Source organism: Erigeron canadensis, chromosome 5, assembly GCF_010389155.1.
Source record: "Erigeron canadensis isolate Cc75 chromosome 5, C_canadensis_v1, whole genome shotgun sequence".
In the NCBI taxonomy this organism is placed as follows: Eukaryota; Viridiplantae; Streptophyta; class Magnoliopsida; order Asterales; family Asteraceae; genus Erigeron; species Erigeron canadensis.
The window spans coordinates 13,710-35,129 of NC_057765.1; the positions used below are offsets into that span (position 1 = coordinate 13,710).

At 35.1% G+C, this 21,420-nt stretch overlaps 2 protein-coding genes across 2 annotated transcripts; one reads left to right on the plus strand and one right to left on the minus strand.

Moving 5' to 3' along the window:
- The first annotated feature begins 3,213 nt into the window (after positions 1–3,213).
- LOC122600584 lies at positions 3,214–3,947 on the plus strand. Its single transcript, XM_043773326.1, has one exon. The coding sequence runs from the start codon at positions 3,449–3,451 to the stop codon at positions 3,764–3,766; it is 318 nt and encodes a 105-aa protein (XP_043629261.1). The 5' UTR covers positions 3,214–3,448; the 3' UTR covers positions 3,767–3,947.
- Positions 3,948–7,545: 3,598 nt separating this feature from the next.
- Positions 7,546–13,796, minus strand: LOC122600466 (kinesin-like protein NACK2). The gene is made up of 14 exons (XM_043773183.1): positions 13,362–13,796; positions 13,032–13,121; positions 12,860–12,960; positions 12,450–12,563; positions 12,288–12,369; positions 12,134–12,201; positions 11,547–11,606; positions 11,344–11,468; positions 11,038–11,236; positions 10,270–10,407; positions 10,052–10,141; positions 8,642–9,541; positions 8,251–8,558; positions 7,546–8,152 (listed from the first exon to the last, which is right to left on the minus strand). The coding sequence occupies exons 1-14, from the start codon at positions 13,645–13,647 to the stop codon at positions 7,822–7,824; spliced, it is 2,892 nt and encodes a 963-aa protein (XP_043629118.1). The 5' UTR covers positions 13,648–13,796; the 3' UTR covers positions 7,546–7,821.
- Positions 13,797–21,420: the final 7,624 nt, after the last annotated feature.

The window sequence follows — 21,420 nt, forward strand, 5'->3', positions numbered from 1 at the left end:
AATCAACAATCAAGTCATGTTTACATCACGTCCAAACGAATGTCTAGTAACTTAGCTACTCATAGGCTGAGTAGCCATGAACAATCTGATAAAATAAAATAACATAAAATCTAGAGATAACGGAAAGAAAGAAAGAATATAGAACCGAGTGATTATAAATCACAAGGTTGGACTCCCAAGCGTCTGATGATGTTAGATCTGCTCCGGAGTGCTTGAGAGGTCCCAATTCTCGATCTCTAGCCGTCACTTTCGACCTATGTGCTCTGCTTATGTTTTTAGGGTTTATAATGGGGTTTTCATAGAAAAAATACGAAAAACCCTGATTCTGACGACCTAGCTCCAGCGGCGCTGGTTTGAATCACCAGCGGCGCTGGTTGTGTATCTGAAGGGACGAGCGACACTGGTGACTGAGGAGCGGCACTCGTGTGTTGCCTGAAGGGGACCAACAGCGCTGGTCTGGTTCCTGTACGATTCCAGCGGCGCTGGTTGCTCCAGTTCGCACGCGTTTCCTTGTTTTAGCTCTTATTCTTCATACATGCATCTCCCGAACTTCATCCTTAATCTTCCTAAGCTCATTTCTACTCTCTCGATCAGTCATCTCTCAAATCAAACCTGTTCACAAACCTAATTCCATTAAGTACCTTAAAGTTCATACTAATGATTCATTTATTCCTCAAAATCATGACAAATGGATGGGGAAAAAGTCACAAATAAATCACTCATCAGATTACTTGCTTCTGAATATCTTGTGTAGCTTGATCTTATTGCTGGCAATCAGGTGAGCTTCATAGTCCCTCTTTTTACATGTTTTCATGGGGCTGAAAGGATACAAAGTGCTTTTCTAATAAAACGTATATGGTGCTTTATGACTATCTATTTTGGATATACTTGTGGTTACATTTTTCAAATACACTTATGATTTCATACATTGGATTACATTTACGATTACATTACGGATACTCTTTTACTATGACGATTATAGACTACTGCATGATACCCTATGTGTGCTTTATCGATAGTATCGTGTGCCTATCCCTGTGTGTGCTTTATCGATAGTGCCGTGTTCCTATCCCTGTGTGTGCTTTATGTGGTTGATAGTGCTTTGTGCCTATCCCTGTGAGTTCTACCACTGCCTGGTTAACCAAATGGCCTTGAGACCTATTGGAATTCAAGCTGTGTATACTTATTGTATCTAAAGTAAGTCTATAATCGGACGTTGATGTGTGTACTCTTAAAAGTATGTTTTGATGCAAAATGCTTACTATTAATCTTACAAACTCACCAACCATTGTGTTGACTCTTTTAAGTATCCTTTCAGGTAATCAAGCAAATTGAATGGTAGCATGGGACTCGTAGCAGACTTCAGGCTTAGGATTTAGAGTTTTGCATGTTTTTCTATGTGCTAGTTGGCATTATGCCTAATCGTTTCCCCTGCGTGGGAACTTATCTTATGGATTATTCGAATGCTATTGAATCTATGTGTTATAACCTATTTTTTGCTTATCTGAGCTATGTTTTCGACTATTTATGTTTAATCTATGCGCTTATTTAGTTATTTCCTACGTAACATCCATGTGCACGTGTGCTTATCTTGCACCCCGAGTTTTCCACCTTAGTCGGGGTGTGACATCATACAAGTCCTTCAAGTTTATACTTGTATAGATACAAGAACTTGAAAAGACTTGGCAATATTTCAGGACAAATAGGGGGAATTTGTTAGGTCAAGTTTCGATTGAAATTGGCCAGTCTCCAGTTGCATCTGGAGACCAGAAGACTTGTCCAGAAATATATTGAAGTCCAATTGCGATGTATAGTTAATGCAACTGAAGACTTCCTCCAGTTGAGATCTGATCAAACCTGAAGACGTTCTAATTGAAGTCGAAGACAACAAATGGAAGATAGAGAATGACAATGGGAACGAAGCCCAGTTGACATTCTATTCAGATAGAAACTGGAGAGCATCAGTTTAAAGCCTTTACAATGCTTTCACGGATTACGAAGAAGACCTTTTTGCTTTATGCAGCTTTATGTAGACAATATCATTTGTCTATGATTAAAGTGCAAAAGTGCATAAAGCAGGTTGGATAAAGTAACATCTTGACTTACCTTATCAAGCATTTCAAAGGAATTCATCTAGTTTCCTTAAATGCTGTCAACCATATTTATACGACAAAGTTGGAATCCAAATACCAACTTTGTCTCTTTGTCTATAAATAGAGGTCTTTGCACAACAAGAATATAACTTTGCATATTCAGACTTTTGCAATATTCTTGGTGAACTTATGCAATATTTTCTCAATCGTAAAAAGGAACACTTCACAACTCTTAGTGTTTCGATTATGAAAGAGAATTTCCAAGTATAGATTAATCGTATTTCATAGGTTATTAGGATATGATATTGAGGATATTTACATTTATGTATAATCTTGGTTCCGCAACAACCTTGTAGTTTATTTAACATCAATAAATAAAATACATTTGAAAATTACAACTTGGTCTCACCATATTTACTTTATTGTACTTACTTATTGCATTGTCATTTACTTATTGTCACCATTTAAGTAATCTAACCAAGGACTTGGTATACATTCACTGTAACTGGTCGTCTCCAGTTTAGTGTTTATATTGCAAAGAATTCTCACCATTGACATAAAGGTGTCTTCAGTTAGTACCATCTCTTGAGTTGGGACTTATACCTTTTTATTCTTTTATTTTTACTACAACATGTCAACCTTTTACACTTTTACACTAAACTTTTATACTTATTTTAATTTTTCTTTATTTTCATCACAACATTTTAGCCTCTAACCCTTTTAGCACTAAACTTTTATGCGAACTACTTTCACTTTCACACAAAACTTTAACTGTTTATTTTTATCGATAAATGTCAAATTTTGTTTTCTTTTTCTTAATCATTTAAATAATACATGCTTTTTTTAAGGAGTCTGTGGTATGTTAATCTCGATCCATGAATGCACATTTATTTGTAACGCATTATATCATCGTTATCAAAATTTCGTAACTAATATATTTATTTGTATATATTTTGTTATTTCTATCAAAAATTTATTGTAGTAGATTTGAATAATTTTTTCAATAAAATGGTAACAAATATAATGTATTTCGAGACAACGAATAGATTACGTATCTCGTTTGAAAGAAAAATGTAATGAGTCGACTCACAAATGATATGAAAGGATTGAATTCATGTGATGTGATAAGTCCCGACCGGCCACACCTCGCAAACAACGATTCATAAGAGGAACCTTGGCCACACTCTATCCCTTTCTTCTCTTCCTACGTACACATAAATTCACTCTCCCCATTTCTCTCGATCTCTGACTCACTCACTCATTCCAACGCCATCCATCTAAATACAATTTCATTCTCATCTTCCCTGGCTCTATCTACTTTTCATTATCATTCCCAAACCCCATAGTCATCCCAAATGGGTATCCTCTCTTGGTTTAAAGGAGGCAACAATCCGACTCCCACCGCCGTGAAAACCACCGAAAAGCCCATCGTTTCGTCGGAAAAACCAACCTCAACCTCAGAAGAAGTTTCGGGAATGAACGGAGCAGTGGCGGTGACCCGACCCGCTCCAAACATGGATGTAACCGTATTTGAATTCGGGTCAGTTGCTGTTTCATCTGATAAGGTAACTCTTGCTGGATATTGTCCTGTTTCTGATGACCTTGAGCCTTGTCGTTGGGAGATTTTGCCCGCGAGTGGCTCCGACGCCCCTCAGTTTCGCGTGGTGTTTTGATTTGATTTTTAGATGTTTTTGAGAGTTTGGTTGTTTGAAATAAGGAGATGTTTTGTTCGTTGTGTAATTTTAATTTAATTTTAGAAAATGTTGACAAGGACCAGATATGGGTCAGTCAAATAGTTGGACTAATTGTTATATGTTTTTTTGGCTGAGGTATCTTGTGGATTGCTGTTGATTATTTTCTTTAGACCGAGTATATGCAGCTGTGTGTTCATGTTGGATATTTTTCTTGTATATATGGAGTAATTAATTATATCAGAATTTTGAAGTTGGATAATTATGCATATGTTTGATTTGGTAGAATAGAAGACTTGTATTGAAAAAAAATGGAATAACAAGTTATTGTAGTTTTATTGTAGTCAGTTTGCTAAATATGTTTTGGTTAGATGTAAAGGGTAGAGTCAGATGGTTATATTAGTAAGTAAATGGCTATAACGGATTGTTGCATATAGCTGCAATTAGGATTGATATGTGGGATTCTGGAGAGCGTATGAGTGTCTTTGATATAGGTCATAGATGATAACTTGGGGAGTCATTACTTTCAGTGAATTAGGTATGGAAATTTGCTTGTCTATCGGATATGTTAAAGCGGGGCAGAATTATAATTTGGGATTGGGATGCATTTATATATTTTTTCTAAAGGAATTTGGGTTAATAAGGAAGTGGGTATTGAGGTGGGGGAGTCCCTTACCACTCCTCCCCAGCTTTTCTACTTATTATACCATGACGGAATACCTCGCTACCTTTCCTCATTCTTCCCCACTCAATATGTACGGATGGACGGAATGGTGTGCGAACTGGGCACCACCCTCCCCACCCAATAGGTACCGGATGGACAAAATGGTGTGCAACCCGGTGACCGACCGGTATTGGCTTGGTCCCCGGATACACCGTTCATCCTTAGTTATAGAATGGTTGGAGATATAAACTACAGGGCCCCAGTTCCAGTGTCACTAATGGTTACATTGCTTAGTTTTGGTCATTTTCCTATATGTGCAGAATATCTGTTGTAACTATTGGGCTTGATCTTGGTATTCTAATTTAAATTGCAGATGCAAACAGAAAGTATGATCTGGTATTTAAGAACACAAGTATTGAAGGTCAATGGAGTTGTTTCCGTTAATTTTTCATACACCTTAAATTTTTCAGTTACTTAGGTATGTCTGCATCTTAACATCCCCTATACACCGTCGAGGTATTGGGGCTCAAAACCCGCGGAAGGCGGCATTGAGCAGTTATTTTTTAAAAAAAATTTCAGTTGGAGAACCACTGAATCTTGATTCTTTTGGTACACAACTAGATTTTAGAGATTGATGTGTTTTGAAAGTCAACTTTGAACATCATAAATTTCTTTTTCCTTAACCATAAGTGCCGATCTATAATTTGCCCTCTTTTCATGTAGAAATGCAGTGTTAGATCTTTGAAAAACGATGTTTGTACCAGAAGAGCATAGTGACGTTATCTTTTATTATACTAAAGCATAGTTGCCCTAATAGCTTATTAACCAATCATATCTTTCAATTTCTTAGAATTTTTAATTTTGATTTTTATTATTATTATTATTATTATTATTATTATTATTATTATTATTAAAAAAATATATATATAAATCTCGACCTCATAATGATAAATATGTGGTTTAATTAAAAATTAGAAAGCCTTAAGATAAATATTACCTTATTAGAACACATTTAAAAAAAAAAAGGATAACTACAAATATGTATCCTAATGCTAATAATCAGTTCTTTACACAATATATACAATTTTATAATATTAGATAATTATAGATTATAAATATAAATAATTAATATTTAATATAAGTATATAACACAATTCAAACTTTATATCTTTATCCTAAATCCTAACCAATATGAACATTAATCAAGATTTATTCTATCTTTCTATCAAGAAGGTGTAATTTTCTCCTTTATTATTTATTAGTTTTGTGTATTAATGTTTATAGTTACAATTGTTATTTAAATTAGGAGTCTTAACTTTTATCAAAGCATATGAAAACAATCCTAATTTAAACAAATGGCGTCTATAAAGAAATCATGTAAATGATGAAGGAGGATATATGGTTCTAATATCCATTTATTTCATAACATTCTTTACATTTGAATTGAACAGTTACTGTTTATGTATACTTTTTACTTTGAAATTCAAAGATTTTTTGATTTATATGTATGAATATCTATATTAATAATATTGTAAGCCTCGTGTCCAGTGTTGGACACGGGTCTAAAATCTAGTTTAATACTAAGCTTCTCTCTCCTTTCTGGAAATCATTCATGTCGAAAAAAAATATATTAAGAAACGGATATTCAAATATTAAATAGTCCCTGTGGTTGGTCATATTCACATTTCACGCCCTGTGCTTTTTTTTCATTGCTAATGGTCCTTGGGTTTTCCATTTTCATTGCTAGTAGGCCCTATCACTAACTTCCGTTAGTTTGAGCCCGTCAGTAAGGGTATAATTGTCTATCTACATAAAGAAACACCTTTCTTCTTTTTTCTTTCATCCTTCCGGCAACCACCACTACCACGTACCACCAAAATCCGATCAAATATATCTTCCTAGATTTTTTCATCCATATAATTTCCAAATTCATAGCCAATTCTTTAATTCTTCCCTGATCCTCATTCCAAAAGCCTAAAGCATCAGTGATGTTAAAACATAATTGCAATTTGCAACAAACACATTCATACATCCCCTATAGGTCATCCCCAAAAGCAATGAGTCTACTCTTCGTGTTGTAAATAACATATACATACAATATTCTAAACTTACAAAAACTTCTATTATGAAGTATTTTCATACTAATTATTGAAACTTATGGTGCAACATAACTACATAACACATGACACTCAATCGATCAAGAAACCAAGTATGGGAAGAAATAAAAAATCAAAATGGCAGAGAAAATAAATCCACAAAGTGATGTTTTTCGCTTACAACTGCCAACGATACACAACTTTCTGATTCGAAGTCCGTAAGTCACCATATCTGAGTTTGATTTTTCTAGCTAATATTTGATGTTGGTAGTGGGGACTGTGGTTGTTGGGTGGTGTTCACGGTGGTGATTTGTGAATTGATAATGGCGTTTGGACCGTTGAAGCTCATGCTTTATAGGTCGACGACGATGTCCTCTATTCATGGTGGTTCCATATATTATTTATATATCTGTTCCTCATTCCATTTGATACCTACGGCCAACCACCACCACACAACCACTGCGCCACCATCACCCCGCCTATGATACACCACCAAGCCTACATCAAACAAGAACCTAAACCTATCCAACACCCAAACCTACCATTAGATTTCAAACCCGAACTCACCCAAAAAAAACCCTACAGATCAGATCTCTGTTTAAAGAGATTGGAGTAGGAGAAGAAAAAGTTTAGATTTCTTTTGATAGATATTACTCATATGTATTTTAATTTCCAGATATGCATACTCATACTCATAAGTATATACAGATATGAGTTTATATGTTTTAGATTGATTATAGATTTGGTGAAAGTCAAATGGAATTTTTGAAGAAAATCTAAAAAGTTAAAGTACTTTAGGAATGGGGGAATGTGTCTGGAAAAATGAGAAGGGATGCATTTAGTTCTTGTGATCACTGAAAGTACGATTATACCCTCACATGGTACGCATGTGAGGGGTTTAAACGACCAAAATTAACAAAAGTTAGTGTCAGGGTCTACTGGCAATGAAAATGAAAATCCCAAGGACCATTTGTAATGGAAAAAAAACACAAGGGGCGAAATGCGAATATGACAAACTACAGGGACCATTTTTGATATTTTCTCTTCTTTTATTTATACAAAACTAGTGAAGTTAAAATATCTGTAGTGATGTCATGCAAACCCGAAACATGAGCGATTGGGTAGAGTAGAAGTTTATCAAAAACACATTAGAAAACCTCAAAAATAATATCTAGTAGTACAAAAACTATTGATTTTTGACAGCTTCAGATAGATTCGTCTTGACAACCCTTGTAGCATGGTTGTTTACAAGCTATGGATACGCTCAACCTGGCACGTTACAAATGCAACAGATTGGATATCAAGTTCCAACCCATCCAAGCTTTCTTGTCAGACGGATTTACAAAATTGAGTGCAAACATCTCTTTGGAAGCATGCTCCCCTGATTCGCAAAAACCCACAAGTTTTGCGACTATTTCAGCGCTCTCTTTAACATGTGGCATGTTAAGTGGGTCGGTCCACAATCGATTCACCAGTTGAAGCCTCCTCCTTTGCTTTCCTTCAACCGGGATCTCCCATTTTATATACAACATTTCCCTCTCTTCCGCACTAAGTTTCGTAGTCACTCTTTTTGCCAGGTATTCCCTCTCCTGCTTTAAAGCCTTGATACTGTTTTGCACGAAAACCATTCACAAAACAAAATTCAATAAAACTATAAGAAATATCTACCACTTGGTAGGTAAATAAGAATACATACTCGAACTCACCTTGATGCAACAGACCCCGCTGGTTCATCACCCAGGAGAGCTGGACTTGCATTTCCAAGCTCAGATAGGTGTTGCTCCAACCATGTTAGTCTTCGAAGTTCAACTTCGACGTATATATCATCAGCAGGCTCTCCTTTGAATAGCATGTAGAATTGTGTCCTGTGTATAATAGATACGTGACACAAATGCCATAACATTATTATCTGCTTTCTCTGTTCTTCAAACACCAAATGACGTGGCATCGGAGACTGATCCCCTGCATCAGCTTCATCACTTTCTCCATCATTCACTTCCTCTAGCTCCAACACCTGGTATGGTACGCAGCAGTCAATGTTTTAGAGTATACATTAACAAAGACAGTAACAGCCCATAAAATCGTAAAGCTTCTAACCTGGCAGACGAGTAGCTGCTTTTGGTATTGTAGCTTTGCCACCCGTTCTTTTAGTTCATTAACATAAGCTTTTATACTTCTGATGTTATCCTCAGCTGCAACCTTAAACATCATCTGAAGCTTTTTCACGTTCACCGTGCTTGGTTGCTTAGATGCAGATGCAGAAGTCATTTTCTTCAAAGACATGTCATCATCAATCTTTTGAGGAGTCGCCTTCTGTCTTTGGAGTGTACCAGCAGCTAATAACACATCATGACTCTCAGGATCCCTATTCTCATTACCATGCAGATTTAAGGTGGAAGGAGAACATGGGGAGCGTATAAAATTTGGCATACTCCCATTATTTCTCAATGTGAAAGGAAGAATTTTCTTCTTTTTTAAGGGAGTTCTAGAGTCTGAATTTGGACCATCCTCACCACTGTACAACACTAATTTGTCTAACGATTTTTGTACGTTTTCTAGCTTTTCTTCAAGAGACGCAATAGTGTTTTCTTCACATTTCAACCGTCCTATCTCTTCCTTCAAACTGGCTTTATCCTTAACTTCAATATCATCAAGTGTGAAACTGTTATGCCTCTGCTTGATTTCACACAACAGTTTTGCTATTGTTTCAGCAGCATCCTGATTCCCTAATCTGTGGGAGGAAACCTCCTTGTGAAGTAATTCTAGTGCACGATTTGCTTCTTCTCCTAGCTGCCTTTGCCTCATCTCAAGCTTTCTTATTTCATGTACCAGCATGCACGGGTCAAGAGAAGCAGTTGACTGTCTCAATGTTCTCCGTCTTCTGTCTCTCTTTTTTTCTGATGATTCAGAGATTCGCCTGCCAGATGCTGATACATCCTTGCTACTAAAGGATAGACATTTGACTACTTGGTGAGAGGTGCCACCATGAGTAGATTCCTGGTACAGAAACTGAAAATAAGTAATGCAGCCGAGAAATACATCAAAGGACCAAGTGTATAACTGAAGGCAACAACATTTTTAACACCTCTATCTAAAACTACATCCAAAAAAGAAATATATATCTAGTACTCTAATCCCCCGTCCATGGCTCTACGCTAATTAGCACCATAGCAAAAAGTCAACATGGTTTCTTTCTGAAAGTTAAGGTAAGGCAGAAAATGTTGGCAACCCTTTTGTGCAACTAGGCTTATAGATGGAAACTAGAGGTGGCAATTTCTACTCATGTTCCAAGAAATGGGTTGGTTTCAGCTATAACTTTTGATCTAAAAATTATAGTTGAAACCAACCCATTTATTAGTACATTGAATACTTATATAATTCAAACCTGTTTCTTAATTATTATTAGCAGTTTTAGGCTACATAATTTCTCTAACTATACGAATACATTGAATACTTAAATAGTTTAAGAAAAAAGAGAAGATAGTTTACAGGTCAACTCAATCCGACCTTTGTTTCTTTCTGTAACTTCCTTGCCACTTCAAGCTGAGATACTGCATAGTCTCTCTCATGCTTCAGCTCATTCATTTCTTTCTCCATCTGCACAAGGATTTACGCATTAAAACTGATTTTGAAACATAATACTGGATGTGAATAATAATAAGATAGAAAAGAAACAGCTAAAACAAGTTACCAATACGTTCGCTGGAATTCAACCAAAATCATACCTGCTGAATTTTTTGCTCCTTTTCCAGCAGCAATGACCTTAAACAATTAGAGGAAGAAGGCTCTGGACTCAGCAATTCTGCTTTAAGTCTTGTGACCTCCTTTTGCAAATGCTTAACCAATTGCTTGTCAGCAACAACCTAACCGTAAAGAAAATTGATATAAGCAAAATTTCATATCTAATACTATCTTACAAAGCATTTTGCCTTTTTTTTTTTTTAAAGAAAAGATGACTTGAACTATAATAAAAACTCAACCACTTATTTTTTTTTCTCTCTCCTCAAATCTCAACCACTTACTTTTTTCTTTCTCATCCATAAATCATTTTATTCCACTAATTCATTCAAAATCTTTTATCTCAAAACCGTATATCGATAAATTATAAAAACTGTATGGGTGTTCTTAGAGTTTCATGCTCTTTCATTAGAGATGTCATTCGATATACTCCCTCCGTCCCAATTTAAATGTCCAAGTTTGACTGTTAAAGTCTTTCTCTCGCAATTTTGACCATTAATATTATTGTTTGTGCTTTATAATACTTTATGACTTGACCTATCACCCACACCATCTCACCGCCGCAACGCGCGGGCACTATATGCTTGTTGTAATAAATGTGCTAATATTTAGTTATATTTTAAAAGCTGCTAAAAGGCTAGAAGCTAAACATGTATCCCAAAGCTTATCTAACTGACCTTATTAGCTATTGAATTAAACAAAAAAAAAAAAATGTAAAAAACAAGCATCAAGTAAAGTTTGGAAGTTCATCATACCATATTAACTTCAGCATTATTTATAACTTCCTTTGCACTAGTCGCAAAAGACAGGGTGTTTCGTGATTGGTCCACATGACTTAAAGCAGGACTCATAGTGCATATAATTGCAGTCCGTGCATTCCCTCCTAGTGAAGTCTGCAATATTCTTGTGAGTTTTGAATCCCTGTAAGGTATGTGACTGGTCTTCTTCCCACCACTGCATAAAAAGTGCAGCATACAGAGTTACAGTATTGATATTTGATACTTTCTTTCAAAATGCTCGACTAGATCTCTAAACTTATTTGCAACCTTTAAGAAGCTAACCTTAACTTCCGAATCACAGTCGTCAAAGTGAGTAGACTTCTATTTATATGACTTCCTTCCTTTAATCTAGCACCATCTGCATTCGTTTGAGCTGCACGCTCACTGCCAGCAAGATCCACAAGACTCTGCCGAAGATCATGAGTTGAGAAGCAGCTAAAGGGAAATAATCATGGAGCAAATATAGAATGTAACAGAAAACATACCAAACTTGCAAAGAGAGATTTGACACATCCTGATTCATCACGAAGACTGCTTTCAATAGTCTGAAAAGGAAGACCGATAAATAATGTGATAATTATATATCCAAATGTATCTATGGATATCCCTTACATGGACTGTTATTGGCATAAGACGCAGATATTTTTATAAAAATAACTCAAAGACATGCCTTAATAACACCATATATCCGTATAAGTAAAAAAATCAACCTAAAAATCGTACCAAAAATAGATAAACATTAAGGCATTCTATTAGCTGTTTTTTTGAAAGGCAAGCTAACATCACATTATTCCATATAATACAACTTTATACTCAATGACCATGAGTTATGGTTGGCATTCTATTAGCTTACATGCCAAACACCATGACGCTGAACCAAAAAGGAAATTGAAAATTTTACTGAAAGGGAAAAACCATATAACTTTTTTTTATTTTAGGTCATGCATGATTTACAGACATTCAATTTAGGGCATCAAGACATCAAAAAAGTTGAGAAATCCCTACAAAAAACTGAAAGTAAGAGCTGCACCACTCAGCTTATAATGAAGTCAAACCAAACTGTTAGGATTACCAGTTTAATTATCTGATGTGATCTTGAGCTTCGATCATTCAATGAAGTTTCGCCCACTTGCCTCTGAGCTGCAGGCAAGACCAGTGATTCCAGGAACATTAGTAGACTATTGAACAATAATGAACATTACAAATGTCTTGAAGCTGTCGATTACCTTCACAAGTAGCAATTAAGCACCTAAGATGCTGTGCATCTTTGACTACCTCCTCAGTCAGCTTCTCCACAAGCGTGCCTTTCTGTATTTAAACAAAATAAGACAGTGTAAATTACTAGAAGAAGGTAATATTGTTTGTGAGGACACTTTTGATGACTTCACCTCGGGATCATCCAAGAGACGAAGGGCGCCAGAATCACGGTTCAAGAGGTCTACTACAGTCTCATTATAAATCTCAAGAGCAGAAAGCTTCAACACATATTTACTTTCCTCAGCCTGTAAACTCAAAAGTATTGACCAAGAGAAGACAAGTATAAGAGGTTAACATTAGAGACGCCAATGTGCAACCGTACACGGATAGAAGTGTATTAAAGACATGAGAAATGGGTGAAACGGGTCAAACAGGCAAACGCCGCTCAAAATGCATATATCATATTTTAAAAAATAGAAATAAAAGTGGTGGAGAACATATGTTTTAGTGTCAAAAGGCAACCCATTCAGACCATAATCTGAGGGCAAAACCATAATCTGAGGGCAAAAATATAGGGTAAAAAGGAAAGAAAAGATAATACTTTGTGAATGTGGGCATAAATGTCATTGACAACATTGTCTGCAATTCCCCTCATGGTGTAAGTTTTGCCACTGCTGGTCTGACCGTAGGCAAAGATGGTCGCTGCAATTAAACAAGGAGCGTTTAATTCCGATGAAAACTATTCAAGAATTTGAAAGAAAGAAAGGAGATACCGTTGATTCCGTTAATAGCAGAGAGAGCAACGTCTCTGGCCCCTTGTTCGTAGATCTTTGTATTTGGACAATATTGGTCAAACACTTTATCTGAATCACCAAACCCCATATCAAATAGTATCAAATAATAATAATAAAAATAATAATAATAATAATAATAATAATAATAATAATAATAATAATAATAATAATAATAATAATAATAATAATAATATAATAATAATAATAATAATAATAATAATAATAATAATAATAATAATAATAATAATAATAATAATAATAATAATAATAATAATAATAATAATAAAAAGAAAGAAAGAAGTAACAAACCAAAAGTGTAAGTTCCATTGTGATGGCGATTGAGGTTTCTTGAAACAATGGTATTTTCGTCGGGGCAGTCCCAAGCGATAAGATCGTAAGCAGAAAGTTCTCTCGGAGTCAATGGTCTGATCCTAATGGTCACCAGTATCTTTTCTTCCTTGCTACAACAACTATTACCGATTCTTTCTCTTTCTCTTTCTCTTTCTCTTTCTCTTCTTCTTGATGTTGATGATGAAGGCGTCGCACATCGTTTTGTTGCCGGAGTCACTGGAGCACTTAGGGAGGTGGTAGTCATCGTACACAAAATTATGAAAGAAATATTGACAGATTTTTTCGGATAGTGAATGTATGTTTGGAAAGAAGAAGGAATCAAGAATCTGTATCTCTGAATTTTGTTGGGTTTTGGGGTGTTGTAATTTTGGAAAGAGGTATTATCTCCATCAGTTACCGTGATTTTAAATTTATACTGTATTATTTAATTCAATTCTGCGTATAAAAAAAATAGATAATAATATATTAAAATCAAAATAATCGAAAATGTAGTTCTAGTAACGGCTATTCTATACGGTCATGAGTTCCGATTTGAATGCTTCCGCTCCTTCCACGCTTTATGTTTTACTATTTCATTTCAAAATTGTCATATATTGATATATATGTCCACTAATGTTTAGACCCGCGCGATGCCTTTGCAGTCATAAACAATTTTTTTTAACTTTCTTGTTTCAGCAATTACACACATAAGCAATTTGAAACATAACTGTGTGAGCCAATAACATCATAGATAGAAAGATAAATTACAGTAATGTAAGTTATAAATCAATGTAAACACAATGTTACTACATAAATAAAAATAGAAAAGCCACAAACAAAATACTTAAACATTAAATTACTAAGCTGACTACATACTTGTTTTTTTTGCGTATAATTGATTTGGCTACATCTTCCTGTAAAATTGCATGGAAATCTTATATACCTGAAAAATTATTGCAAGAACATGATGGATTATCATAACCATTTCCATTGAATATTAATTTCAAGGCTGGTTTATATCAATAACATTGTCACTATTATTTTCAGCTGTGAAAATCTCGTCTTGTGTAATAAAAATTGGTTCGCATATGGAAGACCGATTATATTGATTCAACATGATACCATATATAGTACGGGAAAATATAATAGGATGAAACTCATCATACGTCTCACAAACTTTAATAATTTGTGTTGGTGCATACATGGTTTAATAAAGTTATAACTTTTATAATGCACTCCTTAGTTTTGATGATGATTGAGAACATGCCACATGAAAGTAAGTGTTATATATAATTGATCATACGTATATTCTTACATGCTTTAACATCCTTCTAAATAATGATTAATAAAGACACAATATAGCACTATCTATAGCGTCGGTCATTGTGTGGCGTGCCATAACATTATATGGAATGTGTAAAATGGTATTAATAATGATTTGGGCATACATACGTTAATTCGGAACCTAAAACGTTGAAAACGTCAAGTTTGAGTTTTGTGTAGTACTTCATCGAAAAACCCTGGCACGGCCTCACTTCAGAGCACGGCTCCAGAGGACGGCCTCATGTCCTGTAAGAGCCGTGCTCCTTCTGTCCTAATGTTAGTTTTTCACCGAGCCTTCATTGCATACTTCCGTGACTCCAAACTTGTTCTATAACCATATATTGATGTTCTAAGATGTTTGGATTTGGCAAATCTCAAAAATAAAAACTTTCGTTTTTCATCAAATTTGAGGTCAAAATATTTTCTAAGTTTCATGGAGCACGACTCTTGTTCAGAGCACGACTCCAGAGGACGGCTTTTGCAGGATTAGAGGTCGTCCTCTCTCTGTCCAAATCAAAGAATTTTACCAAGCGTTCGTTACTTATGTTATTAACCCGAAACTTGTTCCTAAGGCTTATAGTATCATTCTAAGGTTGAAACTGTCAAATTACAAATCTAAACAACTTAATTTTTCACCAAAATTTGGAGGCCAATTTTTTTCCATGTGTTGAAGGTCAACAAAAGTCGAAATTGGTTAAGTTGTCAAAATTGGTCAATATATGAATAAATTCAGATTTGTATTTGAAAAGATAGTGGGATTTTGATTCATTTCCATAACTCATCTTGTGACTATCCCATTTCCCAAATCTCCCTCTCTTGGTAAGCATCTTCTCAACTTTCATTCTTTATCCTTTGAAGTTAATATTGGTTTAGGAAAGTTGTTGTTGTAAGTGGGATTTCATGGGAGGTTGCAAAGGCTTTTTGTAGTTTTCCAGGTATAGCACGGCTCTTGTTTGGAGCACGGCTCTTGTGCCATGAAGCACGGCCTCTGTTTGGAGTCGTCCGAGTCAAACGGTAATAAAGCACTTTTTGACTATAAATTGAAGACTTGGGCATATTTGGACTTCACCTCTTGCATCTACAACTCCTGGAAAAACTCATACATACATTTACAATCTCATATCATTGATTATTAGCAAGAGTGTCAAATTTGTAGTGAGGATAATATTTATGTAATATTGAGAGCCTACAAATTGGGTATTCAATTACACTAGTGAGTGTGATTGTTGTGTATTCTCTTGAAGTGTCAAGAGCTTGTGTTTTCCTAGTGGTTAGGAAACTTTGTATCTTGAAGTGTTAAGATCATTTGGGTGTAAATTAAACTCTAGTGGTTAGAGTTAGGAAAATTCTTGAAGTGTCAAGAATTGAAGATCTCCTAGTGGTTAGGAATCATTGGTGTGTCTTGAAGTGTCAAGACTTGGTATTCCTAGCGATTAGGAATTGTTGGTTCGTCTTGAAGTGTCAAGATTGTATTGCGGACTCTCCACCGGTTTTGGAGAAAGATAGTGCTACAAAATCTCAATTGTGAATCGAGGAGTGGATTAAGGCGGATTAGTTAACATCCGACCCCAACCACTATATATCGTGGTGTTCATGTGGTGATATACTTTCTTACCCTTATCTTCTTATTATTGTTCATTATCTTGTTATCATATTTGCTTCTCAAGGATTCAATTGGTTGTTATTGCTACAAGTGTTAACTTCTTTGTTGTTAAATCATGCAAGTTTTGTAACTAGTAAGTCAAGATTGATTATTAATCAAAAAGTTTTGTTAACCAAATTAAAAATCGGGTACAACCTATTCACCCCCCTCTAGGTTGCACTTACAATTTGATCAAAAATTAGTGATCCAATTAATATTATGTAACTCACCATTACCATCACCGATATCATATATAACTCTACCCATCAATTCAGAATCCACTTTGGTATGGGTTAGCCAGACTCATACCAAAGCAAAGAGTACTCAATCTAACTGTTATCTGACCCATATAGAAATCACCAAATGAACATGTAGAAATTTCAGTTGCCCTTACTTCGATGGTAAATAGTCCTTTAGCCAACAATTCTTCACATTTCTATTCAAAAAATTTAATAAACATACTCTAAATAACTTGAAACTCATTTCATAATGCTCTTTTATTAATCTCTTTGAACCATTATCTCAATCAAACCTTATTTTTTATATTTATTATTTGTAATACTGAAAATATCATTCATTTATATGATAAGCCCAACATGTTTTTTATTTGTTTGATTCTTCCAAAATGAGCACCTTAAACTTAGATCCTCAAAATTAAAGATTAATTTTATTTGTTTGTTTTTAAAAACTAATCAAAAGATACTTATAGTACTTGTCACATTGAAAAAACGTTAGAAAGGTATACTTATCAATGACGAGGACATCAACTTTTATCGATTTTGACACCAAGTCCCGATCCAAGATCTCACCACTCCAGTTTTTGACATTCTTTCGTCTATCACCCGAAATATATATTTCTCTCAAACAAATACATATATAGTTATATGTAGAAAAAGATATAAAGAAAACAAAGAAATAAAAAGAGTCAAAGAAAGAGATGTTAGGCTTATCCCAATATCATTTCTTTCACACTACCGCATTAACTTTTCTCTCTTCTTATCCACCTCTTCCACACTCACTAACAATAACAACTCTTTCCCACCTCTTTCCCCTTCACATCAACATTTTTTAATCAACTTTACACAAAAATAAAAAAGTATCAAAATATATTAAAAAAATTTGATGTGTGAAATATCACACCCAAGTTTGGTGGTGTTTTAAACTGCTGACTAACAACATAAATGACATTGTGAATAAAATAAAGTCTCATTAAAAGGTTGTTGTGAAATGTGAATCTTGAAGTCTGTAAGCTTTTATTTGGCCTCTTCAGCTTCCTCGTGTGCCTGATTCTTCCATGATTTGGAATTTTTGATTGGCTTAGTTGGTCTTTGGCTTTCTTTAGTTCTTCTTGGAGATTAGCAAGTTGAGTTTCCAATTCCGCTACAACGCTGAAAGACAACTGTTTCGTCTCCTAATCAAGTGTACACACTTGAGATGTGCATGCCTCAATCAACTAAATATTACGAGTATATAAAATCTTTGAAGAATACACCGTCGAAGAAGGAATTAGGACCCAAAACTCGTGGAACACGGCATTGGGAGTTACTTAAAAAGTAGCGTGGTTTGCATCAGTGGTAAACACCCTGACCTTTGGAGATATAGGTCAAGGGTTCAATCCCCATCCCATGCAAAAAGGCCAAAGTTCCTTTTCTACCATTTAGATAGAACCTGGAACTACCCTCTTTACCTTGGTAGGGTAAGGTCCGCCTACATCCTAACCTCCCCCATACACTGTTGAGATTTTGGGGCTCAAAATCCACCAAAAGCGACCGTGAGGAGTTTCTTTCTTTCTTTATCAAATGATATGTTTAAATTGCATACTTTGTGATCAGTAGTTTGAAAAAAATCACATATGTGAAGCTCACTGAACCTATATATATGATCACATATGCAAAACAAATAAACTTGCAAATTGACAGCAAGCCATATGGCTTCTTTTGATTCGCTTGTGTGCTACTAGTGTCTTTAACATGATGAGATTGTGAGGAAAGTACATACCAAAGGTCGCAACTTACTTACATACACAGAAGTTTTTGTGACACCATTAGACAATTCTTTAGCGGACGCACCAGATTTACCGTTAAACTCAACCAAAAATCTATCTGGCGGGTAGTGATCAAGGGCAAAAAAGCAACCTGAAATGCGAATAGACTATCGTACATGATTAGTATAGTGATACAAATTCGCATAAATCGATGTGATCTCCGTCGGATAAAGTAATATCAGCAGCACAAATTCACTTCTCTATAAAAAAAAAAGACCAGGAAACATAAACATAAATCTCAATCCCATAAACATAAACACGAACCCCGTCACTGTTGGCCCCATCCGGATCATCTCGGGCTTGAATCAAATATTTCTAATGAACAAAACTCACACTTTGTATATAATGAATTTTTGTTATGTTTTACAATGCATAGACACTTGTATATATAGACATATTTCCTAACCATTGTGACTCTTCATGAAAGGTCACAACTTTCCATAATTAACTACTATTGTGACTTTTCCTAAAAGTCACACCCTTCCATAAATAACTACATATAACCGCCAATAACTACCATGCGGTTATTAACTTTAATCTTGACACGTTAGACTCCTTAACTTATACACTTTACATACACGACACTAAATACATAAACTATCAACATAACGACCTTTCACATGGATTAATGAATTATCATTCAACACTCCCCCTTAATTTATTAATCCATGCCTTCAACGTCTTCATGTCTTCAACTCGATCGTGTTTTTCTCGAACATGTTGTAGCGGGTCTTGGTCGCGTCTTCGTCTTGAAATAAATATCAATCAGGCCACTAGCCTTTATTCCCTTTGATAATCAGCCCATTTTTTCATTTTGAACCAAAGGCCCAAAACTCCTTTTCATGTTTTATTATTTATGCCCCTTCCAAATATTTTGGCCCACAAAACAATTTGCACGCCCAATGGCTTTTTTCTTCTGGTCTTCGAATAACAAAGTAGGGAAATGGGTTTCCTGTTCTCTCTTTGATATTTCTGGAACCCTGGCACACGATCGATTAAATGGCACTAAGTCACCAACAACCTCTTTTAATCTCCAATTCATGACCACCCAACAACCATGGGTTTCTGCTTCTGATATTTCGCTACAAGTGCATCCTGGTGGTGGTTCTTTTCTTCTCTGTCGATTGCTCCTGCAATCCTTCTTCTCTCTGGTTCGCGTTTCAACAGTAACAAACAGGTTACTTCCTTTTTTTTTCTTTTGCTTTTCTGTCATTTATTCTTTTATAATGAATCCAATTTCTGAATCAATTCTCTTCACTGATTTCAAAAATGGGTTGCATCCTTTCTTCTTTCTTTTCTGGCGAGCGCACGCAACGGTGGCAGTTTCTCCTTCGCTCAACAGTATGCCTCTTTCACTTCATTTACGCTTTTATTCAATATTTCTTTGATTGAATGTTGTCTTGAATTTGATCCAATCTGGATGACTGGATCAAAATTGTCTTCGTCTCTTCTTTGATTCGATTCGACTTCATCTCTTTTGTTAATTGATTCCCTGAATCAATTCCTTCTTGGTCTTTCTCTGATTTCGCTTCTTCTCTTAATTGATTCCCTGAATCAATTGGTTCTTTTTCTGTCCCTAAATCGTCGGTCTTCTTTTGATTGATTCCCTGAATCAATTGGTCTATCTCTCTGTTGATCGTCTCTTGATCAACTCTTCTTTGGACGATTCCCTGAACCGTCTTTCAATTCTTCTTTCTTAAACAATTCCTCTGAATTGTCTATTAATTTGATACTTCTGATCAAATTTTTCTTCTCTTGATTGATTTCTCTAAATCAATCCGTCTCAGTTGATCTTCTCTTGATCAATATCTTGCAGAAACGATTCCCATGAATATGTTTCTGTCTCTCTTAATCTGATTCGTTCTTGCACTCTTGCAAAACGAATTCTCTTTGTTTGATTCAAGCCCCTGACGCTCTGATACCACTGTTGGCCCCATCTGGATCATCTCGGGCTCGAATCAAACATTTCTAATGGACAAAACTCACACTTTGTATATAATGAATTTTTGTTATGTTTTACAATGCATAGACACTTGTATATATAGAAATATTTCCTAACTATTGTGACTCTTCATGAAAGGTCACAACTTTCCATAATTAACTACTATTGTGACTTTTCCTAAAAGTCACACCCTTCCATAAATAACTATCTATAACCGCCAATAACTACCATGCGGTTATTAACTTTAATCTTGACACGTTAGACCCCTTAACTTATACACTTTACATACACGACACTAAATACATAAACTATCAACATAACGACCTTTCACATGGATTAATGAATTATCATTCAACAGTCACATTGAAGAGTCTCTAAAATAGGACCTGATTTCTTATAGTTAAAGACAGTCCCAACTTTGTGGCTAATGGGGATACTTACCTTATCAAAAATCCATGTAGGAAAACCATAAAAACATACTAATTGCATTGCTAAAGAAAGGAAATAAAGAATTAAATATACCTATATAGTAACTAAGTAAGTTTGTGAGAATCAGGTAGGCTTGTCCTTTCCTAATCGCAGATGTATACACCAAACATAGCCATCAAAAAAATTCAACTTCCAAAATACGAAACTTTAAAAAACTAAAATAAAAAAGAAAAACTGGAAGGTACTTTTTGATGTGTCTTCTCAAGGTGGACAATGAACATGATTAGTGGCTTCAAGACATAACAATTGTACATCAACCTCCTAATTTCACAAACAACCCATAACAATTATCATAGACATATAATGCTAAAATGAAAAGAGGAATAAAAATTACTAACATCAAAATCAAATTTAATATCAGTTCAATGATTTTAAAAGTCAAAGTTTGTGATTAATTATACCTTTCAATCTGTAAATACTTTTCTGCTTTCAGGGATTCTACTATGTTATTTGTCCAAAGTTTGATCACTCGTATTATTTGATAGACCAGAAGCTTAGGGCCTCAGGTGTCCAATATTGCTGCAAAGTTGTGAATTTTGCTTAGGCATTTTTTCATCTTTAACCTTTCTTTTTTTCATTTGTGTTTGAAGTAGATGAT